The sequence below is a fragment of the Sminthopsis crassicaudata genome, chromosome 4 (genome assembly GCF_048593235.1).
Source record: "Sminthopsis crassicaudata isolate SCR6 chromosome 4, ASM4859323v1, whole genome shotgun sequence".
In the NCBI taxonomy this organism is placed as follows: Eukaryota; Metazoa; Chordata; class Mammalia; order Dasyuromorphia; family Dasyuridae; genus Sminthopsis; species Sminthopsis crassicaudata.
The window spans coordinates 454,278,847-454,291,878 of record NC_133620.1 but is presented as its reverse complement, the minus strand read 5'-3'; the positions used below and the strand labels follow the sequence as shown (position 1 = coordinate 454,291,878).

The 13,032-nt window shown below is 49.3% G+C and overlaps 1 protein-coding gene across 1 annotated transcript; it reads right to left on the bottom strand.

Annotated features, from left to right (window-relative positions):
• Positions 1–236: 236 nt before the first annotated feature.
• On the bottom strand, positions 237–12,483 carry RFLNB (refilin B). The gene is made up of 3 exons (XM_074263822.1): positions 11,845–12,483; positions 5,771–5,880; positions 237–4,177 (listed from the first exon to the last, which is right to left on the bottom strand). Exons 1-3 carry the CDS (start codon positions 12,061–12,063, stop codon positions 3,847–3,849), a joined length of 660 nt encoding a protein of 219 aa, XP_074119923.1. The 5' UTR covers positions 12,064–12,483; the 3' UTR covers positions 237–3,846.
• Between the last annotated feature and the right edge of the window lie 549 nt (positions 12,484–13,032).

Here is a 13,032-nt window from a genome sequence, read left to right as displayed (position 1 = left end):
CCCTCGATAATGAACATCAGAAGCAGAATTTGAATCCAGGTCCTCTGACTTCTCATGCTTATATTCCATCGACTTCTTAACCACCTTGGTCAGCACTTTCATCAATGAGCACTTCCTCTGAAGCACTGGGATCCCCAAAAGTGATACATTAGAATTAAGAATGGGCAATCAGCATTTTCAATTTCTCTTAGTTTCCCTAATAGTCCCATTAAAAAAAAAAGAGGCACCCCTGAAACTACATTTCAGATAATTTATTGTTAAATGAAAAAGTAACAAGCAAATGGTGGAAAGGGGAGAAGAGGATGAGCACAGTTTTTGTAAAACAAACAGAGTTTTCCAAGGTTGGAGTAAGGAAAGATTGCTCAACAGACTTTCCCCTCAAAATCTTTAAAAATATAAACAATCACAAGGGAAACCAGTGTCTTCCTTAAGATACAATGACTCTTAGTTACTCTCGTGCACATTGTTAGCAGATCACTTGGCAATCCTGGGAAATCATTTAACAAGCAGAAGGAGGAGGGGAAACTACTTTGAATGAACTCAAGACAAAGAGATTGGACCTTTCAGAGGCATGTCGGAACGAATGGGTTCTAAGAAGCAGAACAAGAACGGAAGTGACAGCCACGTTTTCTCCAAGGGAAGCTTCTTCAAGGAGAGTCCTGTTGCCATTGGCTGCCTTTCTTGAACTCTTTAGGAAAAATCTGATTGGTTAGAAAAGGAAAAACCCAGAAGGGACCTGTGGATTCCCCAGTGAATAACTTACAAATTCAACAATATAAACTCTTCCTTTTTTTCTACAGTTTCACAATCACTTCTTCACTTGCACTCACTTACATTCCAATGTCAGATTCTTCCTACTCTTCTAGCTTCTCAACCAACTTTACTACTTTCCTGTAAACTTAATTTCTTAACTTACACAATGCTCTCACTTAAGGATGGTTCTCAGATGAGAAATCACATCTATTTTTGGCCAGAAAAATGATTTCTCCTCCCAAAGAGGCTCTTCCTGCTCAGTTAACAATAATGTTGGGGGCGGGAGGGGAGGGTGTTTGTTCCTGTATTGTAAATTTAATGCAAGTTAAATATCTAGAAGAACAATAAAAAAGAATGAAAGGCACTTCCCATCATTTAAAATTACATCACATTTATAAGTAATCCAAACCACCTATTACATTGCAGCCCCACCTACTGTTTTTCCATATTATAAAGCTGAGATCTTCCTGTTAATTCCCATATTTGAATTCTTTCTTTCAATGAACATCGAAGTCAAGCTTCACTGATTGGTTCTAGAGTGAACTCTAGAGTCCTTTAAAAGCCCCCCAGCTTCCTGTAACCCTGTTCAACATCACATTATTTAAGGCAAAATTAGTTAATTGGTGTGAGCTCTCTATGTGGCAGTGGCAAAATAAATTCAGAAAAGCAAAATAATTTATATTTTCATTTTAAAATCAGCCATGGGCAGATCAGCTCTGGAGGCTACACAGTCTCCAAAGCATGATTATCTCTGCAATTTCATTATGTTCTCATAAAGGACTCTGCTGGAGCCAGTTCTAACCAGTTCATTGTGAAATTTGCAGCATGAGCATTTATACCTTGGAAACCAGCAAAAGTTACAAATCATGGCTTAACTTAACTGTTCTGTTGATTATTTAGACTTAAGAAAATGATGGAGGAAATATTGATGTAGATCAATAGTAGTAGTGTGTTCTAAACTAGAGAGCTGGCTGTTCAGAGTTTACCAGCATGCCCCTGATGAAGGGGAACAGAAATCACTGGATATGGTGATTGGTTCTTTGAACATCAGTCATTTCAATGACACTGTAAGTTACTCAGAAAAGAAGCAAGGCCTATTTGCCATTTACAATAGTTTTAAGCCCCTTAGAAGAGGCTCACCAAATCTCAAAGAATTGGAAATCATTGACTTCAACCACCTTTTAAAGAGGAGAAAAACTGAGCCCCCCAGAACTCAAATGGCTTGCCCATAGTTGTACAGCTCAGCATACTCAAAGTGCCTATCTGTGTTTTGTTCCTTCTGACAGGAAAACAACAAAAACCACCGACCCACTTCCTTTGTCTCAAAAGGCCTACCTGAGCTGCTTACCTGAACCCCTTAATTCTCTTAGATTCTGCCCAAATTTCTCTTAAATTAAAAATCTCAGGCTTAAGAGAGGCCACCTTGGCTGGGGAAGCGCCTAAGCCAGAAAAGAAGGGTCACACATGTGTTCTTGTCCCCCTTGGACCACTCAAGACCCTTCTATGTTGTAATTCAATGCTCTGATACAAGTTCGTGTACAATAACTTGCCCACTTCCTTCCACCTTCCACCTCCACCTTGTCTAACATGAAATGGGGCTTGGCAAACAACAGACACCAAAATTAGTGGGGGTTCATACTGAGGGGGAATGCTGGGAGGGAGTCAAGCTTTCAGGGCTTCAGAAGGAGCCCAGAGGCCTAAGAAAAGAGATGGCTTGTCTGCCTGGACTCTGTCTGCATGAGTGACCCCCACATAGATGCTCTCATTTTCCCATGGCTGATTTTGCTGAACTAACAAAGCTCTTTTGAGGGGCCATCTCAAGTGATTCTGAGAATCCAGGATCCTTTGACTCTTTAGCAAAAATCAAAACCTTGTGCTATAGTAACAAAGTTGGATGTTTGGATTATGACTCTCCTTTCATTGGAATTGAAATTTGACCCCAAAGATATTTTTTTCTTCTGCCCCCTGCAATCCAGACATTGATCGCCCTTTGGGCAGCAGGGATTCTGCTCCGAATATAATTTCTTTTGTACAGAAAGCTTGGGTAAGGACACCAGCATATCTCCCAGAGAACCTAGGAAATAGAGATGTCTCCCTCCTAAATAATATCTAGACATGACTTGAGCCTTTCATTTCCAGTTATGAGTCAAAGGCAACAATCTTGAGAAATCTTAAAAGCATTCCATCAAAGCAGCCTTAAAAATGACACTTCGCTCAAATATGTGCCATCCTATATTTTGCTTTATGGAGCCTAGGAAAGTATTTAGAAACCCCAGTGTATATAGCAGAAGAGTTCCACAAATCTGCGGCAGCGTTAGCGGGATTCCAGAGATGCGAGGCAGGTCGCCAGGGCCCGCGGAGAAGAAGACAAGAGGCTTTCCTCATGACTAGTGAAATGGTTAACCAAAATCTTTTGGGCTTCTCTTCGGATCAGTTAACTACATTTCAGCAACATTCATAAGGCAGCCATGGTGGAAACATCGCCTTAGCACAGGCTTCTGGGAGTTTTCAACCACTGGTGGAAATAGGAAGGACGAGGTTTGCATTAGGTTGGAAACAGAAATAACTTGAGCACCTCAGTTTACACAGACTGAGACTATAGGAATGGGATAACTTAGGCAGCAAGTACCATTACTCCCAAAAGAAGTTGCTTCAAGTGGGAAGCTCAATCTTTCCACCCAGAAGCCTTTTTCCACACTCCACCACAGACAAGCTTGGCCCTCCCTCTCCAGGAGGAATGATGTTTTCGATTTTAATGGCTTTTTTTTTTTCCACTTTCCCTTTTACTTGGATCTTTCCTTTATTTGTTATTCAATTGATACTTTGGGGGATATGCAACCATGAGCCAAGAAAAAGAAATGCTTTTAGAAAGAAAAGCTAAAATCCAATTCCCATAGTAACCAAAGACGCCAGAGGTGGGGTTTTTTCCCTCTCCTTTGCCAAAGCTGGACACACGAAGCTGGAACAATAGAGAAGGCTGCTTCAGAGTTGAAAATGACTGGAGAATAAAGGCCCGTTTTTCACTTAGAAAGACCAAAGCACGAGCAGTCCTCAGGAGGACCACCTTGCATCCCGTCGCCTTCTGCGTCTCCGTCAGCATTCGTCCAAGAGGTAGTCGCTCACCGGGCACTCGGAGGCCTCGAGCTCCACACTGGACAGAAAGCGCCTCGAGGACTTGCGGCAGTTGTAATCCAGGGTGGTGGTGTACACGGTCTTGGTGTGCTTGGGATAGATGATGGTGGTGCTGAGGAACCGCAGGGCCTTGTTCCGGGGCTCGAAGCGCAGCTCAGCTTTGTAGTTCCGCCAGGTGCAGCCGGGAATGCAGACCACGGTCTGGCTGCAGGAGGAGACTGCCAGGCCCACCGGCATGTAAATGTTGTCGATGAAATGCTTCTCCGAATCATACTTCACCGAGGAGGTGTACCTGTGGGATGGACACATGAGAGAACGTCAGGCAGAGCCTAGGACGGGGCGGACCCGGCTTACGAGGAAGCCTTGGCTCAGCTCCGTGCCCGGGGAACGTGGTGCGCCCAGCGGGTGTCGGAGCGGGGACTTGGCCGAGCTTCGTGCTTGTGGCGCTTCCTCATCCACATAGCTGTGGGAATTCTGGCATTTCCGTCCCAGCCAGTGGGGCTTTACTCACACCCTTGCAACTAGGGGCTAAAGGGAGGAGGCCTCCGGCAGCCCGTCATCCTCTTATATACTAATGGAGAGCTATGGGCAATCCCAATTCTAACCATCAGAATTCTTGAAATCTGACCCTGCTCACTAGAAAATCTGATCCAACTTAGCTGGCTTTCCTTAAAAGGATCATTGCAAATCTCAGCTTTCATAAAATATCAGTTTCTGGAAAGGGAGGGAAAGAGGGAGACAGACAAAAGGAAGGAAGGAAGGGAGGAAAAAAAGGAAGGAAGAAAAAAGGGGTGGGGGGAAAGAAGGAAGAAAGGAAGGAACAAGAGAGGGGAGGAGACGGGGGGGAAGGAAAAGGGAGAGAAAGATTAAGATAAGAAAGAAAAAAGGAGAGAAGATGAAAACAAGGAAGAAAAATGAAGGAACAAGAAAAGGAGTAAGAGAATAAGGGAAGGAGGAAGAAAAATGACAAAAATTACAAATTATTTCCTTTTTAACTCATTGTAAATTTCTTCTAAGAAAAATGAAGAAACTTTTTCAGTCAGGGTCCCATACGAGCCTCATAAGGACCCAAGAAAGAGATGTGCAGGGTGCAGGGTGGGGAGCTAGGAGGGGAGGGAGAGCCTTGATTTCCCCAATCAGGCAGCCAGGTGAAATGACCTCATCTCCTTTTCAAGTACAGTATTACTCTTCTTGGACAAGTGGGTATGTGGCGATGGTTGAGCTAAACTAAGGCGCTCTTATACCCATGTTAAACGTTCAAGATCAAAGATCATGACTCCACACTACAGAATGAGGCATGAAAACACAATTGGAAAGCTCTTTTTTTTTTCACATGGGAGGTCCCCATGTGCAGCTCCAACTGAAATTCTAGCTAGCGAGGAGTCTGGGAACCACCAAAAGCCAGACATCCTTTTCTTTCCCCAACTTCAAGGTTAACCTTTCCCAAAATTATCCTTGAAAGGAAAGGGAGAAAGGGAACAAGCATTTATATAGCACCTGCTATATGTCAAGTACTATGTTTTTTACCAATGTTCTCTCATATGGTCCTCAATAACAATCCCAGGAAGTAAGAGTAATTATCACTCCCCATTTTACAGATGAAGAAACTGAGGCAAACAGAGGTTAGGTGACTTGCCCAGGGTCATGCAGCTAGCAAGCATCTGATGGTAAATCTGAACTTGGGTCTTCCTGACTCCAGACCTACTGTACTATCAGCCCCCTGAGGAAAGGAGAACTAAGCCATGCCCTAGAGGAGTAAAAATAGACAACCCTTTCTACTCCCACCTTTACCTCCCCACACCCACCACTGGGGAAAATGGTACATCTTCTAGAAAAGATAGGAAGGCAGAGTTTCTAAAGCAGAAAGAAGCTCGGGCACATTTACCTTATTTCCTTTGGAGGCAGCGGGTCAAACTCGACTCCTTCACCAAAAGACAGGGGGCAGAGCCTTGGAGAGCAGCCAGGCACCAAGGGATTAGGTAAGAAGACCGAATTCTGAAAACAAAAAGAATATGCTGTAGTTAAAGACAAAATGCAGAGAAAACCATAGAAACCCAAGCTCTAAGGGACCTGGGAGGCCATCTGCTTTTCAACTGGAGGATTCTCCCCCATTTTGGTGTCTGGGACCCCTGGAGCAGGCAGGTTGGGGAAGCCCAGGGATCCCCTCTCAGAATCATCAAACAAAATCCAGAAATTGCAAAAGGAAGCAATGATGCTGTAATACAATTATCAAAATATATATTATTAGACCTTTAATAGTATTATATTTTTCCAAAATATAGGTAAAGATAGTTTTCAATATTAGTATTTGTAAAACTTTGTATTCCAATTTTTTCTTCCTCAATTGAGCAATCTGACATAGGTGAAATACATGCTATCCTTTTAAACATATTTCCATATTTGTCGTGTTATGCAAGAAAAATCAGATCAAAAGAAAAAAACTTATGAGAAAGAAAACAAACAAAAAGGTAAAAATACTCTGTGTCAATCCACATTCAGTCTCCGTGTTTCACTCTCTGGGTGTGATTAGCATTTTCTATCAAAAATATATCAAAATATTTTTTTAAAAACCAAGTTTCAGACGTCATTCTAACAACTCTGATCTAGTCAAACCCCGTTATTTTACAGTGAAAAGAATTGAGGTTGAAAAATGACTCAACTAAGGAGGAGTAAGGAGGATTATTGGGACTTCAAAGTCAACTATCCTAAAAACCAAGCTCCCTTCTCTCCACTCCAGTTCCCAGGATCTCAGAACTGAAGACCAGCAAAGGACGTTCAGAGGTCCGAACCTTATCTGACATCCCTTCCATGGCACCTGGCTTCTGTTTGAATACTTCTAGTAAGGGGAAGCTCACCACCTTCCTAGACAGCCCATTATACTTTTGAATGGCTATAATTTCTAGCAAGCTTGTTGTTTGTTTTCTTTTCCTTTGATAGCAAATTTGCCCAAGCAAATAGATAGGACCGTGAATGTAAAATGCCCAGTGCCTGAGACACATGGATTTCAAATGTGAGTTCATGATATTAAATTGTCATTCAGTGCTTTACATTCTGGAAGTAAAAAGTCTTTCCATCTTCTATTTGTTTCTTATGTCTCTGCCCCCTCCCCCAAAGTGAGCCCCCATTTAACTTCCCCCAGAAAGACAGGAAGGAAGCCTTGCTGTTGATAAGATGCTCTAATGGGAAAACAAGCTTGAGTTAGATGATGCAACGAAACCATCCATTTTTCAAGAGCCACCCTGCTCATTGAGCAAGATTCGAATGCAGAAAGGTAGCTGTCCACATTCTCACTGGGGCCCAACTACCCTGAATTCCAGTTAGGTGATGAACCAACCCACCCCATCGTCCCGCTCCACTTTTATAAGAAAATGGCGAGTCACAAGAATGCAGATTGAGGACAGCTCCTTATCTGATGTACACCTTAAGAACATAAAACTGCTTTATGCAAGTATCCTGGGAGTGGGGGTGGGGGTAGAGAATACCAATGGTGACTCTACCTCCAACCCTAACACTAACAGGCCTGCAGGACCCAATGACTACCTCAAGGCCCCATGAGAGCATTAATCATCCAAAAGAAATTTAGGAGCTAGATTTTATTTACTAGCTCGAGAGACTTGCAAGACTACATGCCTGAGAAAGATTTTAACAAAAATCACTGAAATGAAAACGATGCCGTTTAAGCAAAAGGTTCAGTTGTTTCAGTCTGACCCTTCCTGACCCCACTGGGGGTTTTCTTAGCAGGGATGTTGGGAGGCTTTGCCATTTTCTTCTCCAGCTCTTTTGACAGTTATGGAAACTGAGGTAAACAGGATGAAGTGAAGGTCACATAGCCACCAAGTGCTCAAGTCAATTACTCCCAAATTCATTCTTTTTTTTGAGGGGGGGGAGAGGCAATTAGGGTTAAATGACTTGCCCAGGCTCACCCTGTTAGGAATTGTTAAGTATCTGAACTGAATTCAGGTCCTTCTGATTCCAAGTCATGATCCACTCACTACCCAATTGCCCCTAATTCACTCTATGGACAGCTTAGGGAGCTACACCAACCAGCAAAGTCGACCTTCAACAACTGATAAGGAAACAAAGTTTTCCTGTTCGGTATCAAACGGATTGTACCTAGTCCGTCAGGCCTTATCTCTGAGCTTTTGAGTCCCAGGATCTGAGTTCCAGTTCCTTGCACTTCGCCACTTTTCATCTGAGTGACCCCAGCCAAGTCCCTTCACAACTTTTGCTTCAGCATCCCATTCTGCTCAATGAGGGTGGCCCTGCCAGCTCTCCATCTCAGTTCTCTGTGTAACAGTCTATAGTGTCGATGCTGTTGCTGTTAGTGTGTGTGTTTTTCCAAAGTACTTCCACATGTTCTGTGCTCTATGCTTTCCTTTGTCTTATGGGAGAGAATGGCTGGGGACCATGTTTGGGCTGGGATTCAAGGCTGGACAGGAGTCCCCAGGTCTGTCACATCAAAGCTAGCCAGGGGGACTCAAGCAGAGAGAGGACAGAAAGCTAACTTAGGGAGGCTTAAATCAACCCAGCAGGGCAGGGAGCAGATGGTGTCAAGTGGGTAAAGATGCTGGATGTGCTTAGAAGGGATGGGGACGGGGAACAATGAAACACAGAGAAAAGGGAGGACAGAAGGGAGAATTTAGGGAGTTAGAGGTAGCAGAGACAGCTGGCCTGCTGCACAAAGCTCTGGGCATCTGGCAATGCGAACATTTTTGTTTGTCAAATGTATTGCGGGTTTGGAGTCCACAATTTGGTTTCCTGAACTCTTAGCTTCTCTCACTCTGGGGTGCTCATTGATTCAGGTGAGGCAAGATTGCCGGGGGCCTCACCCAATGCTCCAGAGGCTGTACCTCCTCCACTTGCCAGCTGCTTCCCCCACACCCAAGTCCTAGGTCTTTGTTTCAGCTAAACAATGTCACTCACACTCTCACAATGGGGGCATCTCCCTGGGCATGCTCCTCTGGTACTCCAGTCCAAGTGTGCAGAATAAGAGGTACCCAGATAAAAACCTGCTCTGTCTCCACTTCCCAGGTTCAGGATATTTTGGTCCCTGTTTCTCCATCCCTATTCTGTTTCAGGATATTCTTGCCCCTGCTTATCCCTGTTTTTATCTCCACTTCCCAGGTTCAAAATATTTTTGCCCCTGTTTCTCCATCCCTGTTCTTGTCTCCACTTCCCAGTTTCAGGATATTTTTGCCCCTGCTTCTCCATCCCTGTTCTGTCTCAGGATATTTTTGCCCCTGCTTCTCCATCCCTGTTCTTGTCTCCACTTCCCAATTTCAGGATATTTTTGTTCCTGCTTCTCCATCCCTGTTCTGTCTCAGGATATTTTTAACCCCTGCTTCTCCATTCCTATTCTTGTCTCCACTTCCCAATTTCAGGCTATTTTGGCCCTTGCTTCTCCATCCCTGTTCTTGTCTCCACTTCCCAGGTTCAGGATATTTTTGCCCCTGCTTCTCCATCCCTGTTCTGTCTCAGGATATCCTTACCCTTGCTTCTCCATCTCTGTTCTTGTCTCCACTTCCCAAGTTCAGGAGATTTTTGCCTCTGCTTCTCCATCCCTGTTGTCTCCACTTCCAAATTTCAGGATATTCTTGTCCCTACTTCTCTAACCCTGTTCTTGTCTCCACTTCCCAATTTCAGGATATTTTTGCCCCTGCTTCTCCATCCCTGTTCTGTCTCAGGATATCCTTACCCTTGCTTCTCTATCCCTGTTCTATCTCAGGATATTTTTGCCCCTGCTTCTCCATCCCTGTTCTGTCTCAGGATATCCTTACCCTTGCTTCTCTATCCCTGTTCTATCTCAGGATATTTTTGCCCCTGCTTCTCCATCCCTGTTCTGTCTCAGGATATCCTTACCCTTGCTTCTCCATCTCTGTTCTTGTCTCCACTTCCCAAGTTCAGGATATTTTTGCCCCTGCTTCTCCATCCCTGTTCTGTCTCAGGATATCCTTACCCTTGCTTCTCCATCCCTGCTCTATCTCAGGATATTTTTGCCTCTGCTTCTCCATCCCTGCTGTCTCCACTTCCCAATTTCAGGATATTCTTGTCCCTACTTCTCCATCCCTGTTCTTGTCTCCACTTCCCAAGTTCAGGATATTTTTGCCCCTACTTCTTCTTCCCCTGCTTCTGCCCACGGCGGGGCTGGCTTGAATTTTTACCTTCAGCACCCCCAGAAAGGCAAGTGGGCCCATGGGTCAGTGGGCCAGGACAAGGCTCTTTCATCGCCCTAATCCCAAACAACTCTCACTTGGGTGATTAAAGGCGCCCAGCTGCAGAAATCTGCTGACAGGGAAAGTGGAGGTGCTGTCTCCACTTGAAGGGAATACAATGGCCGCATCTAGCTGGAACCGGGTCTGGAGCCAGAGAAGGCAGTCACCGCTCCAGCTCATTTCTTTGAAGGGAACTCTAGGAACTGAGCCCAGGGGACTTTTAGGCATGCTGCTGTTCAGTCAAGTCTGACTCCATGTGACCCCAATTGGGGTTTTCTTGGCAACGGCACTGGACTCATTTGCCATTTCCTTCTTCAGCTCATTTTTCCGGATGAGGGAACTGAGGAAACAGGGTTCAAGTGACTTGTTCAAAGTCACACAAACTGGTCTGAGGTCGGATTTGAACTCAAAACTTCCTGACTCCGGCGTTCCCCTTTTAAGGCGGGGTGTAGCCTGCCAGCTCATAAGCAAAGGCAACTAGCGCAAGGTGAGATTGAGATCAGTGTGTCTCGGTGCTCGGAGGGGCCGAGGGGCGTGTAAAGAACTTCCAGCGAGTAAACTCCCTCCAACAATGCGGATCAGCTGCTGTTCCTGGGACCAGACTCCCGGCTAAGGAGTGCGAGGGACTTCAAAGCCTTTAGTTCCATTCTTCCATTTTTACAGCAGAGGAAAGTGGCCCCCGGGGCAGTGACTTGTCCGGAGTCACAGAGGTAGAGAAGAAAGAAGGTCCGCCTCTAGAACCCGCGTTCTCTACTCTAGCGAGGCTTAGAGCGGCTTGGGATAAAAGCTACGGGACCAGTTCAAGGTCACACAGCCAGCATGTGTCAAAGAACAGGGATGGGGAAGCAGGGACAAAAATATCCTGAAATTGGGAAGTGGAGACAAGAACAGGGATGGAAAAATGGGGGCCAAAATATCTTGAACCTGGGAAGTTAGTCCTTCCCTACTCCCTACCCCGCCGCTTGTAGGGTTTCGTTCGTGAGTCGTTCATTATTACTGACTGGGCGCGGGGTTGTTTCCTGAAACAACGTCCCCCACCACATTAGGCTGCCACTCTCCAGACCCCCTCCCCCACCAAGTTAGCCCAATCTATTTACAAATCCTGGAAGGGGGGGGGTCGGAATCGGGGCCCCTGCGATCCTCGGCCTCTGCCATAACTGAGAGCCTCTCTGCTTTCCCCCGGGGGCGCCAGGAGCCCCGGGTCCCAGCCTGCGTGAGGAAGGGCATGAGGAGCGCGGGCAGCGGGAGCCCGGCTGCGGGGAGGGCTCGGGGGGCTGGAGGACCAGCCTCCACGTCCGAGGCGGCCCCGATGGGGCCGTCTGGGTCTGCCCGGCTCTGCCCTGTCTGGCTCTGCCTCCGTCTCCCCCGCCGCCGCGGCTCCGGCTCTCTCACCCTCCGTCCCTGCCTTCGCCCTTTCACCAGGACAGTTTTCCAGCCGCCGCTGCCGCGTCCAGCTGGCCCCAGATTCGAGGCGCGGGGCGGGATCCAGGGGCGGCCGCGGGGCGGGCACTGCGCCCCCTCCCCCGGCCTCGGGCAGCCCCAAGGATCCCCCGCCTGCCTGGTCCCCGGGGCTCCGGCGGCGCTCTGCACAGTCCCCGAGCCGCGGCCAGGCAGTGGGGATGGGGGGAGGGGTCCCCAGCGCCTCCCGGCCCGCACTCCTCGGACCCCCGGCGCAGGGCGCAGAGCCATCCTGGCCCGGGCGGTGCCCACCCCCGCCCCCATCCCCGCCGCGTGCCCCGCCACTCACCGCGGCCGCGAGTCCTGGGGCTGCCGCGTCGGCCTCCAGCAGCCCCGAGGCCAGCCCCCGCTCCGCGCCCGCGCCGCCGCCGCCGCCCGGGGCCAGCAGCCAGTGGCTGGGGCTGGGGCTGGGGGGCAGCCCCGAGTCTGGGCTATCCAGGATCCCGTCCCCCTTCTTCTTCATGTCCAGGAGCTCGGGGACATCCTGCAGGCTGAGGCGGCCGACCATGGCGGTGGCTTCGGGGGAGGAGGACCGGCCGAGGGAGCGGGCTCCGCGAGGAAACGCCGTTTGCTCAACCACCTGCAGCGACTTCCTCCGGCCAGCCGCGGGCCGCGGGACACGGGGGGCGGGGAGCGGGGCGGGGGCGGGGAGGGGGCCCCCGGGCCGCAGCCCAGCCCTGCCGGGTCCGGCGCGCGCGGGAGCGGAGGGAGGTGGCGGCGCCGCCGGCGGCTCCTGTCCCGGGGCTCCCGCCGCGCACTGGCCACCCCGTCCAGCGCCAGGGGCCGCTGCGCTCCCGCTCCCCGTCTAGCTCCGGCGCGGGGCGGGCGACGCCGCCGACACCGCCTCTGGCCCCAGCCGATTGGAGGGCGGCGAGCGGGGCCCCAGGGGGAGAGCTGCGGGGCTCGGCGCGCCGGTCCTCCCGGCCGTCCCTCTCCTGGTGCTCACCGAGCCCACCCTCCTCCGTGGGCCACTCGGGCCACCTACTCTTTCTCCTGCCCCTCCCATCTCCCGCGGGGGAGGGGCAAGCCCCTCAGTACGCTACGGTCCTCCCAACCCGCCCGCCCACTCGGCCCTCCCTCCTCCCCATCCCGCGGGGATCAGGGCCCAAAGTCTGCCTCAGGCCTCCTCCGGGGTGAAGGTGAGGAGGGGGGAGCATGCCCAGGCCAGGACGGGTTCCCTACTCCGCTCTCCCTCCTCCCTCACGGTCCGGGCGCTGGGCTCCCCCGCGGCACCCCTCGAGTGCGAGGCTGAGAGAACCGCTGCTGCTTCCCGCGCCCATGTGGCTCTGGGGCGGAAGGCACGCGTGGTGGCGGGGAACTGGGCAGGACGTGGCTTTAGGGGAGGAGGGAAGCGGGAGGACTCAGACCCGTTGGGGCGGCAGGTGAACGACCCCCGGCCCAGCAGCGGAGCCCGCACGGGCCGCGGCTTCCTTTCCTTGGCCCGAGTGTCCTGCACTGACTGGAACCAGGGCTTTCC

Excerpts from the sequence above, each read along its gene's own strand:
- RFLNB (XM_074263822.1), bottom strand. The coding sequence starts at position 12,063 with ATGGTCGGCCGCCTCAGCCTGCAGGATGTCCCCGAGCTCCTGGACATG. Across the intron at positions 5,881-11,844 it reads CCCCAGGACTCGCGGCCGCG|AATTCGGTCTTCTTACCTAA; the intron begins GTGAGTGGCGGG and ends TTTTGTTTTCAG. Across the intron at positions 4,178-5,770 it reads CTGCCTCCAAAGGAAATAAG|GTACACCTCCTCGGTGAAGT; the intron begins GTAAATGTGCCC and ends TCCATCCCACAG.